General features: G+C 46.1%; 1 protein-coding gene across 2 annotated transcripts in view; it reads left to right on the top strand.

The window, feature by feature from the left end:
• Positions 1–24,407, top strand: part of CDCA2 (cell division cycle associated 2) — a 394,307-nt gene that overhangs the window by 12,748 nt on the left and 357,152 nt on the right. For both annotated transcript variants that reach the window (XM_086943530.1, XM_086943529.1), the window contains exon 2: positions 3,279–3,342. In XM_086943530.1, coding sequence (XP_086799656.1) covers positions 3,279–3,342 — 64 coding nt within the window. The remainder of the gene's footprint in view (positions 1–3,278; positions 3,343–24,407) is intronic.

Genomic DNA, 24,407 nt, shown 5'->3' with positions numbered 1-24,407 from the left:
TGTGGTTGAACTCGAAGTTGCCCATGTAAATGTTAGCATACGTCGGCGCGGCGCAATTACCCATTGCCATCCCGGACAGTTGCAAATACCACCGTTCTTCAAAGGAGAAATAGCTATGGTATAGTGTGAAAATCATGAGCTCCAAAATGAAGCGTTTCATAGGTTCAGTCAAGTCTGTTTTCAATAATGCTGATTCGATGGCCTCAATACCACCGGCATGTGGGATCGAGGTGTACAAGCTCTTCACGTCGGCTGTGCACAAGAAGATTTGTTCGTCCCTACTGATTTGGACGGTGTTCAACTTGTTAATGAAGTCAGTAGTGTCTTTGATGTAGCTCTCAAGGTTGGTGACTGAGGGTTGAAGGTAACGATCAATAAATTTGCCAATCGGTTCGTGGATGGATCCTCTGGTGGAGACTATAGGGCGGAAGGGCGGATTCGTAAGGTTTTTGTGAATTTTTGGGAGCATTGTGATGGAGGGGCTCCTGGGATGTTCAGTGGTGAGGTAACGTTTGGTACGCTCATCGATGATGTCATTATCCATGGCTTTGCATGCGCATTGAGCTTAAAAGCGCGTGCACATGCCCCCAGCCGCCTGCCTTGCCCACTCTCTCTCTCACAGCCTCCCCCAGCTCCGCCCCCTCACTTCTTGGTTGCACGGCCACTAGGCCGTGCCTCCCCAACTCTCCTCCCCCCTCCTTCTCCTACTCTCCTCCCCCCTCCTCCTCCTACTCTCCTCCCCTGCCTGCCGTGTCGCACCTCTCCCCGCTCCGCCCCCTCCCCTGCCCGCCGTGTCGCAGAACACAGAAGCTTGTTATTTTATAGCTGCTCAGTTGAAGGGGCGAGTTTTGGATGATGATACCAAGCGTTTGGCACGTTGAACGGGTAACTCCTCGTAGTTCTCTATACGTGGATCATTTGCATTTGAAAGTTTTCTAATCGCTACACACATGGTCTGCCTAAAGTGGATGCGGGGTTGTGGATAATATTGTGCCTACTGGTAGACTGTGAGATTCACAAGGTCCCAAGGAGTCACAGTGTGTGGGACCTTTTATGCCAATTCGGACAGAGGCAACTACAAATAGTTTGCTTAGTTTTTGAGCCCACGTTTACATTTTCTTAAATGAAATTGGCGTGTTTGTTTTGGCTGTGTTTCAGACTCGCATCCCATAGGTTCCCTTTGCAACAATGCTTTAAATTATAACCCGAGAGTACCACTAAAAGCTCCGCCCCCTCACTTCTTGGGTGCACGGCCGCTAGGCCGTGCCTCCCCTACTCTCCTCCCCCCTCCTCCTCCTCCTCCTCTCCTCCCCCCCCTCCTCCTACTCTCCTCCCCTGCCTGCCGTGTCGCACCTCTCCCCGCTCCCTCCCCTGCCCGCCGTGTCGCACAACACAGAAGCTTGTTATTTTATAGCTGCTCAGTTGGAGGGGCGAGTTTTGGATGATGATACCAAGCGTTTGGCACATTGAACAGGTAACTCCTCGTAGTTCTCAATACGTGGATCATTTGCATTTGAAAGTTTTCTAATCGCTACACACATGGTCTTCCTAAAGTGGATGCGGGGTTGTGGATCATATTGTGCCTACTGGTAGACTGTGAGATTCACAAGGTCCCAAGGAGTCACAGTGTGTGGGACCTTTTATGCCAATTCGGACAGAGGCAACTACAAATAGTTTGCTTAGTTTTTGAGCCCACGTTTACATTTTCTTAAATGAAATTGGCGTGTTTGTTTTGGCTGTGTTTCAGACTCGCATCCCATAGGTTCCCTTTGCAACAATGCGTTAAGTTATAACCCGAGAGTACAACTTAATTATAAATGGACTGTACATGCGGCGAATGTATAGTCTTTGCACCCTCTCCCCCATGACCAACCCCAGCGGTAGTAGACTGAAAGCTTCCCACTCACGTATCGTGGTGCCTTTCCGTCATTCAGATATCCAGCTGGTAAGTTGCATATTTCATTCGTTTAGAATTGCCGATGTGGTCGTCATTCAGCGCTTTTAAGAACTCCTTATTTTTAGAATTCCAAACTAAATACTTATTTTCAGAATACTGTCAGTTGCAAACAGTTAAAATTTGACTACTTCAAGATGTTCGTTTTTCAACTGGATCATGCACCACATTTTGCTTTATTTATTTTGTGTTGTAACTATAAATATTGATATTGTATACTGATTATTTTGCATTTTTCAGTAGAATTCGGTATTGTGTAGACCAGATCAGCCACGGAAGGCTGTAAATATGTTGTTTATAAAAGTAACCCGAGTGGTGTTCCCAAATGTATTCGCCAACAGTAGAAATGAAATAGACACAGAGAAGTACTTAAAGTGCCAGAGAACTTATTTTATTTGTAATTCTTTAGCATTGGCTACAGGAAACAAAAATGCTAAAGATTTACAAAAAAACCCATAAACAATTCTAAAAGCACTAACTCTAATGATGCGAGACCTATTGCATTTCCAATGCTTGTTTCTTATTATTTTTTTGTTCACGTTTTATTCTTCAGTTTAATGTTATTGCAAGGCACCCTAGAACCTGGTGCAGGTACGACATTTAAGAGGGAGATGCCTTGATGTATCCGAAAGTAGGTTTCCGTTCACCAAGACACTGATGAGTCCTTAGTTTTACCTGAATCGAAGCAAAAAACCACCAGTCCAAAAACCTTGTGTGATGGCCAGACAGCTAGAAACAGCTGATGGAGCACAGGCTGATGTCATAGGAAGCTGAATTGTGTATAAAGCATGCGTTGGCTGGATGAGACCATGCGTTGCTATGTGTTTGAAATGCTTACTGATTTTATCGAGGAAACCACGTTATCTGAAGTTTGCAATCCAAAACACGTAGGAAGAGTAACTGTAGAATGCCATTAAAAGCCTCCAAGTAACTTTGACGTTTTCCTTGTTTTTTTGGGATCACTAGTGATTCAAGCCTAATTGATCTACTTAGAGTACACTTGTACCAGTCCTGTTTGTTCCCATTAGTTTAAGTTCATTGGAGCGTACTTGGCAGCATATACTAATGATTTTTCTAGATGGCCTGCTAGAGGAGGTTGCCACAGATAAACATTAAACTAACTTATTTGTCCACTCCCTTATTGCTCGCCTCTCTCCTATTCCCTACTAATGTGACTCAATGGGAATAATTTACTCTGCCCATCTGGTCACCTTAGAACACAACTGTCCGATTCTATTGACTTTGGTACTTTTTTCCCTAATTGCGTTGTGCAACCTAACCATCAATCCACAGTGACACAAGTTCATATCTTGGTTTCTTTCAGATGGAAGCTTTGCCTGAGGATGAGTTCCCTGATATGGATGAAATTCATTCAAAAACTTTATTCAGTGAGTATTCAGTTAACTGCGTACCCAATGGAAGAGGTTTAATGTTGCTTCATTAACTTTTCGTTTGAGTAAATGTCTGAATAATGTGGTAAAACATCTTAGTGTTGTGTCTTTGTGGCAAGTGTAGGAGTATTCAAGCTGGGAGTGAAACGTGCATAAACGAAATGTTTAGAATATATTGCAACATTCACAGTACTGTATTCCTAGACGTTTACTATTTAGTAGGCTGAGAAAGCTGCGTTGAATTAATTACTTTTACTGACTAAAGTTACTTTAGGTCTTTTGTTCAAGGTTTTGCGTGCCAGATCTTTACAAGCGCTCCAATTCTAGCCCTCCTGAAAAGGGCAGCATAGTGCTCCGTACTCTTTGTATCTTTTTAGCTCTCATTCATTCTTGTGGGTGTGCATTTTTGTTTTAGAATTAAATCAATTTTTATTAGCAGAACACATGGTAAGACATTACATTGTTGCCTACAACCCAAAGGGCCGGCTGCGTTGACGTCATTAAGGAGGGAGAGAACTGGTGAAGAATAGCGCATCTGTATATGTTAAGTACACAGCAAGCCACCTACAACCCAACCTGGGCCGGCCGCGTCAACAAGGGGAAAAAGAAAAAATGACGGTCAAGGTCGTGCAATATCAGTACTGAAGGAGACCTGCTGAGTGCGATGCTTATTGTTCCTATAATAAGACCTAAGCCCGCTACAGCAAGTCCAGGGACACGGAGTCTACCTTTTCCATAACAAGGAAACAAGAAAACAACAAAAAGAGAACATTTAGAGGTCTGTACTAATAGAACCTAAACCCCCCCCCTCTCCTCCCTCCCAAACCCTCTCCATGTGGTCTGCGATTTACTGACATGGGCATGGATGTAGCCATGCGTGGAGGCCACTAGCAAGACACGGCCCTTAGGGGACCTACCGGAGGCCAGCAGAACCCCCCCCCCCCCCCCCCCCCCCTCCTCCCCCTCCTATTTGTCCGGTATCAATTTTTAAATATGTAGGTAAGCAGGGCATGCCAGCTCTCGGAACTCAATAGAGAGTATAGAAATAAAGGGGGCCCATATCTTTGCATAGTCAGATTCATCCCCGAGAATGGCCATGGACAACCTTTCCATACCTAAAAGAGACTACAGCTGGTGAAGCCATGGAGTGTGATCCGGAACCCTATCTGTTTTCTAACCTGTTAATAGCACTCAGTGGGTGGCATTTAATGCCAAGGTAGTCTGCCTACCTTTAAGCGAGCGCAGGGGAAAAGGCCATGCGTTGGACAAACCCAATATGGTGTACGCCTGTAGCCTCGGAATAGTGGTGTCAAAGGCCTTGTCTATCTCATCAAGTATTCTTTCCCAATACCGTGTCAAATCCTCCAGTGCAGCTACTCTCTCACCCACTGCATCCAGGTCCCTTCTAACTCTCCGGAGGTCTGCCTTCAGATCTGTTTTGATGGCCAAGATGTCCTCCCGTTGGGCGGCAAACAAGTCTCCAGGAACTCTTGCGTGACCGCCCTCTCAGCACCCTCTCCTCCAACAGCTGGGCTGATGTTATGTAAGTCCTTGGCTGACTTCATAAGGATGTCTCACCGTGAGCGGTCCTTTTTAAGGTCTCGCCTAAGCCATCCCGTTAGGGATGCTTTGGCGAGATATAAAGTAAGGGATTTCAAAAGTGCACCCAAAGTGCGGATAGGGTACAGTGCATGTGAGCGCAACCACGCGCATTGTGCACAGCTTCCATTTGCCACCGGACACTTTGTGCGCGCGCACCGCTCTCCGCCTCTGCTGCCACACGCATTCAGCTCCCCAGGCTGAACACCCCCTCACCCCCCCATATTCTTGCTCGCCAATGTCCCTCCCACCCTTCCTTTGATCTCCGCTTTTCTTTGAACTTTCAGCGCCAGTTCTCACAGGCTTCTCTCCGCCTCCTTCCTTTAATGGCCCTCCCCCTCCCCAGCACAGAGCGCACATCGCTTGTTTTTTCTCCCTGCCTGCTTCTACACAGCCCCTGTTATTGCCTTTCGTTCGCTCAGGTGGTCACCCCTCACTGCTTTTCTCTAATACATGTTCTTTTCGGTGAGTGTCCAGCGCTTAAATTCTATAATACTCTGCTTGAACCCAGACCCTTGCTCAGTCCATGGTGTGCTTAAATGCTTGAAGCTTTCCCCGGTTTCAAAATTTCTGTGCTGCTACTTATATCAATAACTTTCCTGTGCTGGACTTCACTAATTGCTTTTATTTTTTTGCACGTTATTTAAGCCACTCCCTATAATTACCCACGCTGCTGTCGTTATACTTTCAATCCACTTTATGCTGCTGTACTGTCCCTCACATTTTAGAAAATTAAGGCGTTATGTGGGGCTTTTAGGGCAGGAAGATGGTAGGTGGTATTGCAAGTTATTTTACCCTTCACCCCCTCTCAACCCATTGTATCCTCCTTCAGCGCTGTGCACCCCTTCACACACACTCACATAGCTGACCATCGCTGCGTGCTGTCTTCAGAGAGGCCAGGTATTGGATGGGCGTACATCAGCCGTGTGATGTGACTACAGGCCAGCTAATGTCCCCCAAGTGACTTGTGTTCCCACTGTCTTTCCGCAGCTTGCGCCTGTTTAGTCTCCCCATGCACCTAAAGGTGTGCATTACACCGCATAATTTGGCCTCTTTTTATTTTATTTTATTTTTTTATACCCAACACTGCTGCATACTATAGACCAAGCCAATCGTTGCTGCTTTTTTTATCTTATGCAACTAACAACCATTGACAAAGTCAATAGACCCAACTTAATGTTAGTATGCTGCTACTCGTTGGATCATATATCTGGATGCAATAACAGAAACAGCCAAAATACAAGTGGAGCAGCACACTAAGCTAAGCACGATTTTTTTTTTTTTTGCACGTTATTTGAGCCACTCCCTTTATTACATTACCCATGCTGCTGGAGTATTCTTTCAATCCACTTTTTGCTGCTGTACTAACCCTCACATTTTAGCAAATTAAGGCGTTATGTGGGGCTGTTAGGGCAGGACTATGGTAGATGGTATTGCAAGTTAATTCACCCTTTACCCCTCTCAACCCATTGTAACCTCCTTCAGCACTATGCACCCCTTCACACACTCGCACATAGCTGACCATCGCTGCGTGCTCTCTTCAGAGAGGGCAGGTATTGGATGGGCGTGTCTCCTCTTTAGGGGCGTCATTCATTCCAGTTACCTTACACAAGGTCACATTCATTTTTATTGTCCCGGGAATATTAACTTGTTCGTCCAGAACTATAGGATGTCGAGCGACTCCGTGACTCGAACCCAATTCCCAGTTCTAAAGTCAGCAGGTCTGGCCATTACACCGCATCCTGGGGTAAGGGGAGAGGGGCAGGCAATGCCACATGGAGGCTCAGCTCGTCATGGGCAAAGCCAGGCATCCCCCCCCCCCTCCAAAGGTCATTTGAGGATATAATGTTAGGGTCACTTTAAGAGCGAACATGAGGGTTCTTTTATTAAATGCACATGAGGGTCTTCATCAGCCGGCCAATTAATCAATGTACTTGTACACTTCTTTTTCCTAGTGGCGATAGATGCAAAGCGGTAGTGTCCCTGGGATTTGAGACTTAACCATATAACCAACCACACACACACACAACCACACACACACCACACACACCACACACACACACCACACACACACAACCAACCACACAACCACACACACACAACCATACACACACAAACCGACACACACAACCACACCCACACAACCACACGCACACAACCACACGCACACAACCACACGCACACAACCACACGCACACAACCACACGCACACAACCACACGCACACAACCACACGCACACAACCACACGCACACAGCCACACGCACACAACCACACGCACACAACCACACGCACACAACCACACGCACACAACCACACGCACACACACAACCACACACAGAATCAACCGTCATGCACACTTTCACCAAGCACAGACACCATCAGTGCGCGCTTTCACTGGGCACAAGCACCAACAGCCGTCAGTGCACGCTTTCACCGGACACAAACACCACCAGCTGTTAGTGCACGCTCCCACCAGGCACACACACCACCAGCTGTCTGTGCACGCTTTCACCAGGCACACACACCACCAGCTGTCAGTGCACACATTCATCAGACACACACCATCACCCGTCAGTGCACGCTTTAACAAGGCACACACACCATCATCTGTCAGTGCACGCTTCCACCCGGCACACACACCATCAGCTGTCAGTGCACGCTTCCACCCGGCACACACACCACCAGCCGGCAGTGCACAATTCCACCAGGCACACACACCACCAGCCGGCAGTGCACAATTCCACCAGGCACACACACTACCAGCCATCGGCGCACAATTTCTACAGACACACACACCACCAGCCATTAGTGCACACATCCATTGTTAACGCATCCACAATTAACTATTGTAACAATAGCAGTATGGCGCACTTTACTTTTAAACATACTGATTTAAAGCGCAGCATGCCACCATTGCTACAACATTTTTTTTTTTTAAATGTTGACCTACAATTTATAGACTTGTTGCAATTGGTGTTGCAATATTTAGCAATACCAATAGCTCAAACTTAATTAATGCGAGACCTATTACATTGTAAATGCTTGTTACTTTTGGCCGTCGCCATGACTGAGTCCTGGATGTACCCCACTCGTGCAAGGTATTTGCGCCAAGGTTGTAAGGTTCAAAGGGTCCCACCGACCCCTGTGGTGGCCCCAAGACAGGAAGGCGATGTCCCCTGTAGTCTCCCCTTCCAAGGGGGGCCTCTCCCTGCCGGTCGCTTTGCTGGTCTCGCTCTGATCTGTGCTAATGTGAGACCGGGCCCAGGGGGCATGACTCTGCCTATGCAGGGACTGTTCAAAGGGCCCTGTAGTATCGCCAATAGGAATCCACAACCGAAGGCCAACGTGCCATAGGGTGGCTCCGCACCTCATAGTCCGCCCCGCCTCTCCTCAAATCTGACGAGATCCAATGCTCTTAGTCACAACAGCTTGCCTCGCCAAGTGTCCCAGCCGTCGCCCGAGGATGCTGGTGTAGGTGTGCTAGCCCCCTAAAACTGGGCTTTTGGAGCCAGTGAACCACTGCTATGTGGGGTGTGCCCCGGGACTGCAGCCCCTCCACACTGCCTCCGAAGTTCTGTCAATGTGTCTGCCCCGCAAACCCACAGGGGGCAGTAAACAATACTCACCCCTGTGGGCCGCTACAGGCTGTTCTTGGAGACTCTATTGTTCCTGGCTGGGCGCATTGTGATCTCCTATTTGCGCCTTTGTTGTTGCTGTTCCTTCGGCACGAGGCACGCACTGGCCTTGGAATTGCCCATCTTGTGCTCATGAAGGGCCTTGCCGCACCCCTAGCGCTTCGGGTAGGCTCAGTCCTGGGTCCTCACTGCCGCGGCCAGGTCCGTTGCTGTAAAGATCGCGGGTAACCCTCCTGGGCACTAAGGCATGCGGCTGACGTGATCATGCCTGTGGGCCTGGTCCTGCAGATCATGGAGGGCCGAGCGGAAGTCCGGCCGAGCCGTAAGACGTCCCCTCTGCTGTGCTGTGTCAGGCCTCAAGTCTCTGGTGGAGGCCGGGAAACCTTTCGCCTCGCGTCGCGAGCAAACAGTGATGGGCAGTGCAGGAGTCCACCGAGCCCTAGGACTTCCTCCGCGCCAGTCTGCAGGTCCCCGTTGGAAGCCGGGGAGCATATCTCCGTGCTCCAATGGGCTGGTAGATCGCTACCAGTGCAGCGCTGGAATCGCAGTGATGGTCTCCAACCACCGGCAAAAGATTGAAGCGCTATGGATTGTCACTCCTGCACAGTGGCTTTAGATTGGATGACATATATGCCATTTTTAGGTCTTGCACCTGGAGACGCAGTGCAAAGCGCTGTCGCCAGCGAGACCTATAGTTGTCGACTCTGCTTTAGAGCTACAAACGAGACAGGAGATGGGCTCGCGCAGCATGCTGGAATCTGATCGGGACGCGCGCGTTCACCGCAGTTACGCGCTGTGCCCATCTCCTGTCTCCCTTGCAAACCTCCTGCAGTTAAGACTCCACGACCCGCCAATGTGCCCCGAAGTGCTCCCTTCCGCTAGCACAGCATGCCAGCACAATTGAGAAGGGCTCACCCACCCCACCGCCCCCCAGCAGCCAGATCTGTCCCATCCGCTGGGGTCGCAGCTCTCCTTACCTGTGTAGGTCTCACAAGTTCAGACCCGAGGATCGCAGCTCACTCCAGCGCCATGGCTGCTGGCGGCAGCACGAGGTGCCACTGCGCCCAGTCGTTCCACCCGCGCGTCTTCCTGAGGCTCCGGCTCCCTCTCTGCTGCCCGCGTGCCCCTGCACAACTCCTTCCTCCGCCACCAACTCTTTGCCCGCGCGCCGTCTCGCGCTCCAGCAGCCTCCAAGCCCAGGCGGCCGTGCCACTGACGTCCGCCCAGCCGCTGACGTCAGCCGCGCGCGCACTCGCACAACTCCCGCTTGTTTTTTTTGCCATCAAAGCCTCAGTATACCATGCAGCCAATGGCTTAAAGTGCATGCTGGTAATAATTTTCCAGGGAGCCAGGTCATCTAAGGCCTGATTAATTTGCGTTGTTTTCTGTGTGCATATTAACTACGAAGATTTCAGTAGGCAGCTGCCCTTTAGATTCTAACTGGTGTCGAAATATAAGTAGGGCAATAGTTCACATGTTGTGCAGACTGATTAGTCTAAATGCAAAAAATATTACAGTATATTGAAATCGCATTACGCGCAACACTTTTTAAAAATAAAGTACGTTGTTGATTGATGGCAGAATCAGTAAATGACGGAAGTTAACATTTGCATTTTACCCCTTCTTAATATGCCAGTCATTATTTTTTTTTTCCCAATACATTATTTTCTTTCCCAGCTTATGCTGTTTTTATTTTTAATTTTTTTGTTTTCAAGGTGATCACCTTTAGGATACTGTCCTATCGCGCACAAAACATGCACATTAAACAGATCCAGAACAACAGGCAGTCAACTTCTATTCCAGTTGTGGTTCTTAGACATTGGCTAAATTATCCATGCGGATACCAGTGACGTGGTTTCTTGTGTCATGAGTAACAGCTTTTGTGTGAAGAGGAGTTGCATTGTCAGCATAACTAGTGAATGTCAGTGTCTTCTAGATATGGTTGTCATGTGCTTGATTCAGATCTTATTTTGGTAAAGAAAAGACCTGTTTCCATCTGCCTTCTCAAAATTCTGAAATGGAGTCCATAAAATTTCCCAAAAAATGGGTGGAACAACGATTGGATAATTTGACCCTTGCAGATTAAAAACCTGGACACCCATGAGGAAAACCTCCTGGGAGCTTGAGTCAAGAAGAATAGCCTCAAATAGCTGGAGAAGACTGGCAGAAGAAATGGAATATACAGAGCCAGTAACGCAGTTGAACAAAACGCTTGTGATTCCTAGGTTTCCTAAACTCTGCAGGCGATGGAAGAAACCTGGCAGAAAAGGAGTGACCAGAAGTGATCTGCCTCCATGGTAGCACAGGACTTTTAAAATGGAATAAATAACGATAAGGACTATTGTCAAATACGAAAAAAAAATAGTGAATCGAATTAAAAATTAAATATGATACCGGTACTCAAATTCCTAAAATAGCAAGGACAAAAAAAAGAAAATGTAAATGCTCAGATAAAATGAACCACAATTCTGTACAGCTACGAAACAAACAGCAGCATCAAAGAGTATGGAATGACCTCAAAATAAAGTTCTACGTTTCCAGAAGATTAGACATCTGGGGCTGAGCTGTAAACCCATCTAACCAGTGGTGCCCAAACTTGACTCCTGAGGAACCCCATGGAGTCACTACTACTGGAAGCCAGTGACCCCCTCGCCTCCCACCCCTCCCAGCAATTTGTACTATTTAAATTACAAACACTAAAACAGTAACTCGCAAAAAATAACCAAGTGAACACCAAACAAATACTTTGATTACTAAAGATTTTATTATGTTATATTGAAAACATTTGCAAAAATCGAAAAATGTTAATGGGAAGGTTCATGCTGCATCTCAGCGACTAACTTTTAAATGAAACCCAGAGTATCCCTGGCAAATACCATATCGACTACATAAAAGCCTGGTTAAAACGCACATGAGCAGAATTTTTTTTCCCCAATTACATGAATACAATATATGTTTATACAAGAAAAAAAATTCATATGAGAGTTCATAGAACCGGATCAAATGTTATACTGAATTTGTAGCGCGCACTGTTACTCTGGAGTGTCCTGGCGCTATGGAGAGCTGGGGTAGGGTGAAAATCATGTTAGTTTAACTTGCTGAACAGGTGTGTTTTTAGGTGCTTTTTAAAGGGTTGAAACTCATGAATAAATTGAAGGGCAGAAGGAGCGCATTCCAAGCTTCCGCTGCTTTGACAGCCAGCGACTGGCACCCCAAGCGGACTCTGCGAAAGCGAGGAACAATCATCCGGCGGTGGGAAGCCGAGAGCAAGAGGCGGTTTGGCACATAAAAAGAGAAAAGTTTCCTCAGGTATGAGGGACCCAGCCCATGAAGGGCACCGTAAGCCAGAGTGTTAGCTTTGAATTGCACCCGCTGAGCCACCGGCAGCCAGTGCAGTTCCCGTAGGAATTGACGCGCGCTAGATCTCCTAGAGGCATTCTGAATGATCTGGAGCCTATGCAACAGATATCCAGGCAGACCAGCATACAAAGCGTTGGCGTAGTCCAGCCTCGACAAGATCAGTGCGCGGGCAATAGTCTCTTTAGCTACTCGCGGGAGAAAGGGGAAAATTTTACTGAGAGTTTTGAAAGTGCCAAAACAAGTTCCCGACAGTTTCTTTACCTGATCGCTAAAACTGAAGTCCTCACTAAACCAGACCCCCAGATTTTTAGCAGGCCCGCCCTTGGACTGAGGCCTAGGGTGGTTAGGCGGCCACAGATGGTGTCTGAAATCTGCAGGGAACTGGCCGAATAGGATGACCTCCAACTTATCCTCATTACATTTGAGGGAGGCTTGAGCCATCCAATGAAAAACAGCGGTGAGGCAGGTCTGTGCCACAAGTGTGTTCAAATCCGTTCTCCCCCAGGTAAAAAGCGGCTGTGTCATCAGCATATGCCATTAGTTTTGCGCCGAGGTCCTCAGCTAGATAAATCAAAGGTGTTAGGTAGACATTAAACAGCAGAGGACTCAGCGTTGAGCCTCATTAACTAATGCACAATTCTCACCCCATATTACTTTTGCCTTCAGTTTAGTATTATTTTAGCTCCATTCTCTTCTCAATACCCAAGTGGTTACCTAGAATAAAATCTTTTGGGTTTCGAATGTGCAAGAGTGCTAAGGTGGAAAAGTGCACAAGTGCAAAAGTACAAAAGTGCATAAGAACAGCCTGGTTTACATTTCTTTAGCCGCTTAGTGTTGCCAAGTCGCAGTAAACCTTTTGGTTGCCCTGACACCCATTGCAAAAGCTTCCTCAAAAGTCCTGGTATGCTTCATCTTATGAAGCCATTGCTCGTATGAAGGAGCTTCTGTCGATCTCCAGTTCTGTAGAACTAAGGAGCGAGCGACCATCGATGTATTAACTAAAAAAAAAAGTCCCTTCCGATTTTGACAGCTCAATCTCCCTGCTTTTTATACCAAAGAGGGCTACCTCGGCTGTTGGGTCAAGTGATTTCTGGAATGCCCTGCTTATAGTTACGAAAATCTTATCCCAGAACATCTCTAGTTTTGAACAGGTGAAGAAAGTATGTTTCCATCCTCCTTCACCTACTGCCAAGCAACATAAACACTTATTTTCCACCTCGGGATAGATTTTATTCAACACCTTGGGGTAAAATAGGCCTACCTGTTAGAGAGAAACGCCATTCTTTTAAAGTTGCAAACAAAACAGGTGATGGACCGAATGTGGATCAATGTCACACATTCACCCCAGTCCAAAGATCTGGGCCCAATTCCATCGTTTTTTTGCACTCCACACCACCCTGTGCCGGGCTGATGAGAGGTGTTACCTCGAAACCGGTCCGGTCCTCGGATGCTTGATTCCGTTCTGGGAAGGACATGGCTTTTGTAGTTCGGACTGGACTGTTCCCATGGGGCACAGGGTCAGAGCTGATTTGCATATCGCCATTGTCTAACCCGGGGTGGTGTGGAGTGCAAAAAAACGATGGATTTGGGCCCAGATCTTTGGACTGGGGTGAGTGTGTGACATTGATCCACATTCGGTCCATCACCTGTTGTGTTTGCATTCTTTTAAAGTTGACTGCTCTTAAGGCCTTACTATATGTAATGGATAAGGCCTGCCACTCCAAACTAGAGAAGGAGCATTGGGTCTCCTGGGTTACTTTCTCCAAAAACCTCTCGACCAATGGTGTTTCGTATTGGGTGCGCAATAGCCGATACCAATTGCCCACCCCCAATTTCGTTGGCGTACCACAGGATAAAAGTTTTTTTTTCTCCATAAAATGTACTATTTGGAGGTATTCAAAAAAGACCGTTTTAATGCTCAGGGCTCGAATAATCCAAATATTGGTACTAGTCCTGCAGGACTAGTACCTTAAATGTCCTCGACCTAACTGCAACCTACTTGACCGCCGTCACTGAAAGCGGAGCAAATGTGACAAGATAACAAGATTTAAAGGCATCTTTATTGACAATAACCGTTGTCTGGTCCCTAGATTGATGTCTACTGACCCTACTTGAGTTGCATTAATAACCAACTGAGCCTGGGCCCCCTGGTAGATGTTCCGGAGCATGGTAGTGACTTGAGAAGGAAAACCAAACCTCCCCAGTTCAAAAAACAGCGCGTCCCAGTTGACAAGATCAAATGCTTTTTGAGCATCGACCATCATTATACAAGCTGGCGTCTAATTGATATTAAAATAATAGAGCGGTCTTCATGAATCACTTCCTGGGCTAATGGAGTAAAACGCTGTGCCCATAGCTTCATCAAGATCTTGTAGTCTGCGTTCAACAAGCTGATAGGTCTGTATGAATTTATGTTATTGGGATTCTTATCCTTTTTCACAAAGCTCACCACTATCGCTCTCTTGAACTCAATGGGTACCCAACCTCCAAGCTTAACATGATTAAACAGTTTCGTCAAGAAAGGAGTCAGCCTGCTAGCAAATACCTTATAAAATTCGATAGGCAGCATGTCTTCGCCACAAGCCTACTCTCCGGCAATGGATTTTAAGGCTGCCAAGATCTCTGAAAAATATTCCTCTCTCTCCTGGCTAACAGTGTATTTAGTGGTGTAGAACTGTTGATAGTGTTCAACAAAAACGCAAGCAATCCCTTCTCTATCTGTCACCAAGGAACTGGTCTTAGGATCTACTATCTCCATGATAAGGGCAGATTCTTTGTGCGTCTTAGTGGACCACGCCATAAGTTTTCCCACCATTTGGCTTTCTTCATAGACCCGTTTTTTATAGGTCAGAGAGCTATTAATTTCCTCAACAATAAAGTAATCCCTCAATGACTTCTTTGCTTTTTCCCCACAGACGTTAGCAGGTTGATTTTGCAAATTTGAAGCATTTTCCAGGGCTAGCTGTAATTCCGCAGATTTCCTGCGTCGATTTTTCATCTGTGCTGCTGACATAGCGAACATCTGTTCGCGAACTACCGCCTTGAATCCACCCCATACCGAGAAAGGTTCAACAGACCCTTCATTCCTTTAAAATAAAGCAAGTTCCCACTCTAAAGCCTTCTACCCATTGATGATCTTGGAGAAAGAGGCGGTCATCTGCCACCAGGGCCTCCTCATCCCCAAGTCCTCAATTTCTAGATTCGCCCCACCATAAGAGTGGTCTGAGAAAGCATTTACCCCAATTTCAGCTTCTGTGGAGGCTAGAGAGCGAGATAATAAAACATATTCTATTCGTGAAGCAGTCTGAAACTGGCTGGAAAAGCAGGTATATTCAGAGCTATCGAGATAAATTTTACGCCAAGAGTCGTATAGCTGTAGATCTTGTATTAAAGCCTCAATTACTTTTTTGTCTTAGGCTTCAGCTGTTTTTGTCTTATTTGAGGTATCTTTCCTTAGATCTTGGATATAATTAAAGTCCCCACCTAAAGCCATCTGTCCAGGGACCCCAACAAGAAACTCATGAAGTTTTAATAAAGGCGATGGATCGTCTGAAATTGGACCGTAATAGTTCATAAAGTGCCCAATGAGCCTCACCGTGACCCAAGTCCATCTTCCCTGGGGATCTCTTTACTTGAATAAACTCCCAAGCTAGCTCCCTGCTAAAATAAATGGCCACCCCTCTCATTGCTACTCCAGCAGAGGCAAAATATGCTCTTGAGAATACCCCTGGAATAAAAAGCCTCGGTAGATTAGATTTTAGCTGAGTTTCTTGAATGAAGAGGATTTGGGGTTTTAGCGTGGTAAGCCATCATATAAGCCCCCCATATTTCTGTCTATTGAATATGCAATTAACATTTAGCGATATGATGCTACACCGATTAAATAAATTCATGATTCCTATATTTCCAGTGTCTCAGTATACTTTCTAGAATCGCACTCCTATTCAAATCCTATAAATCCTGTTTGCATCTGCTCTTTTTACTGCCCCAGTCCCACCCCCCAAAGCCCTGTGAACCCCACCCTGAAATGTGGTGAACCCCGAAGGCCACATCTCACTCTATGGGGTGCCCTGGACCTGCACCCAAGGTGATCCTCCTCACCCCGACAGTGAAGATCCGCCAATAAAAAAATTCCAACAATCAGAAATACCAACAAATTCATTCTGCAGTATCCCTGCTAATTGTAAAGAAATAAAGAAGAGGAAAGAGAGGTGAAAGAAAAAAAGAACACAAGCGCCACTACCCCAAAATCATTATACAGTGGAAATCTTTCAATAAGTCATGAGCCTCCTCAATACGAGAAAACATGTGAAATTTCCCTTTAGCCAGCACCCTGAATTTGGATTGTTGCGCGATGGATGCCTGAGATCCCTCTGCTTTGAATAAATATTGGAGCTTCACAAACTCTTTACGTCTGCGAGCCGCTACCGCAGACATATCTGGGAAGATCTGACATTTGCCCCCCTCGTTAATGGTACATTGCCTCTGCTGAATTGCTTTTATCAAAATATTCTCTGTTACTCTAAAATAAGCAAAGTGAATCAAAATTGTACGAGGGAACTTTGAATTAGGAATGGAGTGGGCAGAAACCCAATTTGCCCCAGTTAATGTGAAGTCTTCTGTAAAATCCAGAAGCACCTTTTGCTTGATAAAAGACTCCACCCATAGAAGAGTATTCGTTTCCTCCATCCCCTCCGGTACCCCAACAATCCAAACATTAGAACGCCGTGAATGATTTTCTAATTCTTTAAGCTTGTTCTCAAGGGCAGATTTATCTGCCGTCACCAAGTTGATTTTATGCATCATGAAACCCATCTGGTCCTTCAGCTGGGCTATATTTGATTCAGCTTCCTGAAATCTTGCGTGGATACCTGCAACTGATTCTTCGATTTTTGCCAAGCGGAGATGGAGTGCAGTTATCTTGGTTTCCTGTGATTTTTTTCACATTCCGAATCTCATCCCATATAAGATTGAGTAGACTTTTAATATCCAGCTGTTGGGTGTTGACTCCGCCGGTAACGAATCCTGAGTCATCTGGTTGCTTTTTATTCTGGGGACTGGCTATTTGACTGAGTAAAACAAGGAGAGGAGTACCACCAGAAGTAAAACGGAAGGTTTCCTAAAAGGGGGTTTTTCATGAGAAAAGGAAAGGATTCATCCTTTTGTAAGAAACCCCTCACTCACCAACCTAGTGGTGACATGCTTCATCATCGGGGTCCACCCTGGTGGCCTAGCGTCACCAGGGTGTGCTTCAACACCTGAAGTACAGTGGAGCAGGTTGTGAATGTTGGTGCAAAAAAAGAAATGTTAAAAATTGTCCTTGTATAACTTATAAAAATGTGAATTTTATTTTAAATCAACTGGACAATGTTAAAAAAAGGGTGGCGAGATACTGGGAGGTAAGTTACGACCAAGGTATCTCTATATGTGTAATGGTGGGTTGGTCAACATGTTTCTACCATAAGGGTGAGTACCCGGTATTCATCAGGACCATGAACAAGGAGATGGACGGTATGGGCCCCTAAAAGGCACACCCTATCCTAAATCCTCGTGTACCTATTGGCAAAATCGCCAATGATAAGATGCTCGATCAAAAATGGATGAGCAGGAGTAAAAGACCTGTGGAGAAGAGAGAAAGTAAACAGTTTTCAGGCGTGATCATTCTTACTAGCCTGTTACGTCGTGCTGTGTCTCTGTGCTTTCATACTTCATGCCACTGTAATTAGGAAAGCTTCTTGTGATCAAAAACGTGGTAATCAGGTGTCCGTGGAGGGCCTATTGTAGTGCCAGGACAGGTATACTTATCAATAGGTGCGTGCTCTATCGCATGCATTATTTTTATCGCAATCCCACACTGTCTTGCTAATACAAAAAGCGGCGCGATATCTCATTCTGTTTACCCAACTATGGTGGTCATGAAAATGGGAGTGCAAAGTTTGCCCGTATATATAAATAGATAACGTACAAAGACTAACAAACATGTAACATAGAGAGGCACACAAATACTACATGACGGGGGAAAGGCTTACTTCTTTTAGTGCTGTCAAATGCTTCGGCAGGCAGTGGGTAGGCTCATCACGCAGTAGAACATATTCTGTAATAATATGGAATATGCACTGGTAGTGAGAGACGGGTCCGCTAAGCGCGAGGGGCGAGGTGAGTGCCAGCCTCGGTTTTGTAATGGTACGCGGTAAAATGCCAGACTAGATGTGAAGGGTTCTGTAGGAAGAAAGAGTACAGTCTACTTAGAGTTCACCGATGATGCGTACGGCCAATAACATACTTCTACCATCCGCTGCTCGGCTAGTAATGCTGTGCGAGTCGGGATCGGTAATAAAGAAAACGCTGCTTCCGGGTGGGGTGCAGTCAGGTGGTGACGGCGTCATGGTCATGTGAGAGGCTACGGAAAAGCCGAAAAGCGGCAGATGACGTGGATAGCTTGGAGGGAATCCATGGTGATGAGTGAATGCCGAGCGCTGCGAGTGTGCAGGCAGGGATCTGCTGAAAGATTTGATAAATGCAGAGCAGCAAAGTAATGAAATAAAATAAACAAAAACTATGACTATGCCCTGGGAAAGTATTCCAAATGAAGCAAAGAAGCATAGATCACTCCACGTTTTGGGTGGTCGCGTGGGCGGGGGTGGGTGGGGGGGGGGCAAGGATAGGGGCCACCCAATTATGGGGCGGATATTTTAGTGGAAGATTTTAAAGGGGTGGTACTTGGTAATCAAGATACATGGGACTGGAAGATCAGGAATGGAATGTAGATGGAGTGTCAACCATCAGTAGCGAATGTCACTGGCACATGGTTCATGGGGTCAAGGAAGAAATATTACTTTAAGACTGACGCCCACGGAATATATTCATTCAGGCCTATTTTGTGGGTCGAAAGTCTATAAATCCATCGTTGTTCCTTTTCAAAGAGACGAGTTTGTGCATTGGGACCTGGTTGGATTTGTTCGATCACTGTCCACTTCATGTCGTTAGGAGTATGGTGTACCGTCAAGAAGTGGTCTGTGAGTCTGGTTGTATTTTTCTTACATCGGATCGTACTTCGATGTTCACAAATGCGCTGCTTCACCTTGCGTGTGGTCATTCCTATGTAGGGTTTTCCACATGTGCATTTGATCAGGTATATGACGTTACTGCTGTTGCAGTTAGTATGTGATCTCTGTTCCCAGACTTTGCCTTCCTCAAGATTGAGGGTCTTGGTATTGTCAGTGAGATGGCATACACTGCAATCTCCACACCTTGAGTGTCCTGTGACGGGTGGGAGCCCCCAAATCTGTGTGATGCTAGGGTTGGGGATGATCGTTGTAGTCTTAGGTCTGGTATTTACCAAGCTGTTTTTGAGACTTTGCGCTTTTTTGTATGAAAAAAGTGGTTTGTCCCATTTGAAGTTGCCTGAATTGAGTATGGACCAATGCTTGTTTATGCTTTTGCTTACTTGATTGGATATAGCGCTGTAGGTAGTGACGCAAGTGAGAGGTATTGTTTCGCTGTTTTTAGTTTTCTCCTCCAGTAGGGCTTGCCTGGGTTGGTTTCTTGCTCTTTTCTGGCATTTGTTGATGATTTTGGATGGGTATCCACGGTTTCTAAGTTTCTTAGTGAGGTCTTCCGCCTGGTTTTTGTAGTCAGCCAGCTTGCTACAGTTCCTTCGTAGACGTAGATATTAGCCATAGGGCAGGTTTTCCCTAAGAGGGCGAGGGTGAAAGCTCTCATACCTTAACAAGTTGTTTTTGCCTGTGAGTTTGAAATGGGTTTTCGTTGTAAGGCTGTCATTTTCTCTTTGAATTTAAATGTCCAGAAAAACCATTTTGTCCTTGTCTGTGCTGTGTGTGAATCGCAGGTGTAAGTCGCAGTTATTGAGCCAAGTTATGAACGACATTAATGTCTCTTGTGGGCCTTGCCAGATTGTTAGAATATAGTCTATATATCTTCGCCAGAATTTGATGTGGTCAATATAGGGATTGTCAGATGATAGAATATATTTTTGCTCAAAATCAAACACTTAGAGCCCTGCTACACTGGGGGCAAAAACACTGCCCATCGAAGTGCCTCCTATCTGAAGGTACAGAGATCCTTCATATTCAAAAAAGTTTTTCTTGAGGGCAAGGGTTGCACACTACGATGAATTGTTTAGGCGTGCGGTGGTTCCAGGTGGCACCTTCCAAGGTTTTCTTGAAAACATTTATGGTTGCATCCTGTGGTATATTGGTATAGAGGCTTTCGATATCAAAGCTCATAAGGATGGTGTCTTCCACCATTTTGATTTTCTCTAAGAGTTACTAGTAGGCTCTTGGTATCCTTCAGGTATGTGGATGTTCCCTATACTATTGTTTTGAGAAAGAAATCGCAGAATCTGGATAGGGGTTCTAGTAGTGAACCAATGCCTGATACGATCGGTCTGCCAGGGGGAAGCATTTTGCCTTTGTGCATTTTTAGAACCACGTCAAAATACAGGATTTTGCCTTCAGTTTTGCTCAAATAGTCTGCTTCTTGTTTTGAGATGTGGCCTGCAGCTTCTACTGTTTCCACCAAGTTTATGATTTCAATGCGTAGGTCTTCTGTCGGGTCCATTTGGAGTGGTTGGTAGTTCCTAGCATTTCCTAGTAGGCGTCTACATTCTGCATTGTAATCTGATTTGTCCATTAGGACAAGGCCTCCGCCTTTGTCCGCTGGTTTGATTACTATGGTGTTGTCTTTTTTTTAGGTCTGATATGGCATTGTTCTCTGCTCTGCTATTGTTGTGGAAGAGCGTGGTGACTGACATGGATTCTATGTCGTTGAACACTGCCTGCTCAAAAGTTTTCATTTCCACTGGGATAGTGTGTGGAGGTGGGACGAATGTGGACTGTGGTCTCAGTCCTGTTTCGTTGATGATCTCTCCCGATTTGTCGGTTTCAGTTTTTTCGAAAAAAGCTTTTAGCTTGAGTTTTCTAAAAAATGACGCCAATTAGCAGTGTAGTTTAAATTTATCCAGGGCTGCTGTGGGTCCCTTGTTGAGGACCCTTGATTCCGTCTCAGTGAGTGTCCTGGATGATAGGTTAGTTACTAACTCCTCGCATTGCTTGGGCCTGCTTTGTTGGTCCCGGTTTTGCTCCTGGTATTGCTGCCCACTGTGTCTTCCTCCTCCCAGTGGACGTTGTTCCCTTGTTTGTTGCGTCCTCTTCCGCGCCTGTGAATTGGTTTTTTTCGGAAAGGGAACTGTTGAAATGGTGGTTGCCACCCGTACATTGGGAATTGCTGTGGTTGTTGGAATGGGTTTTGAAAAGGAGGATGGCTGTACTGTGGCCATTGGTAGTGTCCTCTATAAGAGCCTCGCTGTCTTTGTCTTGGTGTTCCATTGTTGGATCCTCCACTGCTGTTTGAGCTGTTGGAGGTGTTACTTAAGGCGTCTGAATCCGGGTCTGGTTCTACCGTGGTTTTGTAGTCTGGATCTGAATAAGGGTATGCCTTCACAAAAGAGAATTTTTTGAGGTCTTTCTGGAATTTGAGTACTTTTTGTTGCGTGAGATTATCTCTATATTCATTTATCTCTTTGTTCAGGTCATCCAACTTCTTCTTATATCCTGTGATGCTAGCTTTAATTTGGGTTTCAGTGACCTGGATCTCTATTTGGATTTTCTCAGAGAGTCGTAAAGCCGTTTTGAGAATAAGTATAATCCAATCGTGTGTACAGTGCCATGCGATGAGAACCCAATCTTTCCTGAACTCTGGGTCATCCAAAAAAATGCGGGGGCGTTAGTAACTAGTAGGCCCTTAGGGGCTATGGTGTTGGTTACGTATTCTTTAAGTATAGTCCCATGCAGTATGGTTCTGATTCGGTTTCGTTTCATTTCCGTCAGTTTGTCCCACTCGGAAGTTTGTGAGATGGTATTGCTGATATTGGCATCTGCAAATACATTGAGGTTGCTCATGATGGAGTCTATTTCTTCCGCTGAGAAAGATAAGCCTGGGTTCTCCGCCATGTCTGTAGCGTGTGTCCTCTGTGGTATTACAGAAGAAAGTAGTTGTGCGTGAGCTCTCGCAGCTGTGCGCTGCCAGGATACTGGAAACAGGGGGGAGAGCAAGGGATGGTGTTCACCCACGGTGAACGGAGAATACTCCTATTCCCCTGGTCAAGGACTGAGTAAAACAAGGAGAGGAGTACCAACCGAAGTAAAACTGAAGGTTTTCAAAAGGGGGGTTTTCCATGAGAAAAGGAAAGGATTCATCCTTTTGTAAGAAACCCCTCACTCACCAACCTAGTGGTGACATGCTTCATCATCGGGGTCCACCCTGGTGGCCTAGCGTCACCAGGGTGTGCTTCAACACCTAAAGTACAGTGGAGCAGGTTGTGAATGTAGGTGCAAAAAAAGAAATGTTAAAAATTGTCCTGGTTTAACTTATAAAAATGTGAATTTTATTTTAAAGCAACTGGACAATGTTAAAAAAGGGTGGCGAGATACTGGGAGGGAAGTTACGACCAAGGTATCTCTACATGTGTAATGGTGGGTTGGTCAACAAGTTTCTACCATAAGGGTGAGTACCTGGTATTCATCAGGACCATGAACAAGGAGATAGACGGTATGGGCCCCCTAAAAGGCACACCCTATCCTAAATCCTCGTGTACCTATTGGCAAAATCGCCAATGGTAAGATGCTCAATCAAAAATGGATGAGAATGAGTAAAAGACCTGTGGAGTATTTGTTCTACTGCGTGATGAGCCTACCCCCTGCCCGCCGAAGCATTTGACAGCACTAAAAGAAGTAAGCCTTTCCCCCGTCATGCAGGATTTCTGTGCCTCTCTGTTACATGTTTGTTTGTCCTTGTACGTTATCTATTTATATATACGGGCAAACTTTGCACTCCCATTTTCATGACCACCATAGTTGGGTAAACAGAATGAGATATCGCGCCGCTTTTTGTATTAACAAGACAGTGTGGGATTGCGATAAAAATAATGCATGCGATAGAGCACGCTCCTATTGATAAGTATACCTGTCCTGGCACTACAATAGGCCCTCCACGGACACCTGATTACCACGTTTTTGATCACAAGAAGCTTTCTTGATTACAGTCGCATGAAGCATGAAAGCACAGAGACACAGCACGACGTAACAGGCTAGTAAGAATGATCACGCCTGAAAACTGTTTACTTTCTCTCTTCTCCACAGGTCTTTTACTCATGCTCATCCATTTTTTTTTTTTAACCTTTATTTATGTTGCATGTAGTTACAGGTATGGGCCTACAACCATCCCGGCCGGTCGCTAAACAGAGGTAAAGCAAGCATTATGCATGGTTAAAGCAGTGTGGCCCCCAGGGGAAAGGAGAACAGTGCGCAGCTTGTATTCATACACAACAGTTGAAAATCAGGATTCGAGAAGTTCATTTTTCAAATAAGAAACTAAGAAGGTGTCGCACAATCGTACCCAGTCCCGCAAAAATGTGCAAATCAGGATATTGGCAAACATCAATGATATGAAGGAGTCCTCGGAGGGGGGGGGCAGAATACACAAAGCAGGAGAAAGGTAACTGGTAACAAACCTAACCCCCGCCCCTCAACACCAAACATATCGCAAGGAGCATGTTCGACGACACTAAAAAGGGAAAGAAAGACTAAAGGGCCATAGAATCAAAGAACAAACAAACACCCATCCCACTACCCCCACCCTGCACACTCGCAGAAGGTCATGGCCTAGCCCCCCAGCCGCGTGCCTGTCGCCCTAATGGAAACCCGAAATATAGAAAGAAAAGCGAAGAAAATAAGCGGAGGAGGGCCCTCATCGTGTCGCCCAGCCCCGCCCTTCACCCCTACACCACGGAAATCCCAGAATGGAAGCAGTACTATACTGGAGAATAACCAACCACTAGTAGAAACACGATACAATATCAATTGAACATACCCACTGCACCGTCTAACAATAATAGCACCAATAGACATGACCCACATCATCCCTGACCCTGTCTAGCAGTAACACAGCCGGAAGTCCTCTCGTTAATCAATTTAGAGCACAATCCTAAAAGTCCGTACAGTGCAAGTGGGTCCGGCTGGGACGCAACCATGAAAGAGTTCGAGAATCCAAGCCCATCAAAGTGTAAACGGTCAAGAACAAATGATATCAACATCGGTCTCGGAAGATTCCCAAAGCTCACAGGCGACAACGCCAACCAGGAGAGGAAAGTCACACAATCCAGCCATCGCTGCGATACGACCAAACCATTCCAAAAAAAGAAACAGCACTCCATCTCCAGCCGCCGGCCAAGCAAATGTCCCAAGGTGACATCCAAATAAGCAATCGAGTCGGCCCGCACAGGAGCACGGACCTCAGGCGGTCCCCAGCGCCCACGTGAAGCCGAAGTTCCCTCCAGTGGGTCAGCAGCAAGTTCCCCGGCAGTCCCGTGGAGTCTGGGAGTGGCCGCCAAGAACGGCGAAACCGCGATGGCGTCCATTCTTCCGCCCAAGTCTCGGGCATGGCAAAG

The sequence above is a fragment of the Lissotriton vulgaris genome, chromosome 11 (assembly GCF_964263255.1).
Source record: "Lissotriton vulgaris chromosome 11, aLisVul1.2, whole genome shotgun sequence".
NCBI lineage: Eukaryota > Metazoa > Chordata > Amphibia > Caudata > Salamandridae > Lissotriton > Lissotriton vulgaris.
This window is presented reverse-complemented; position numbering and strand designations above follow the sequence as displayed.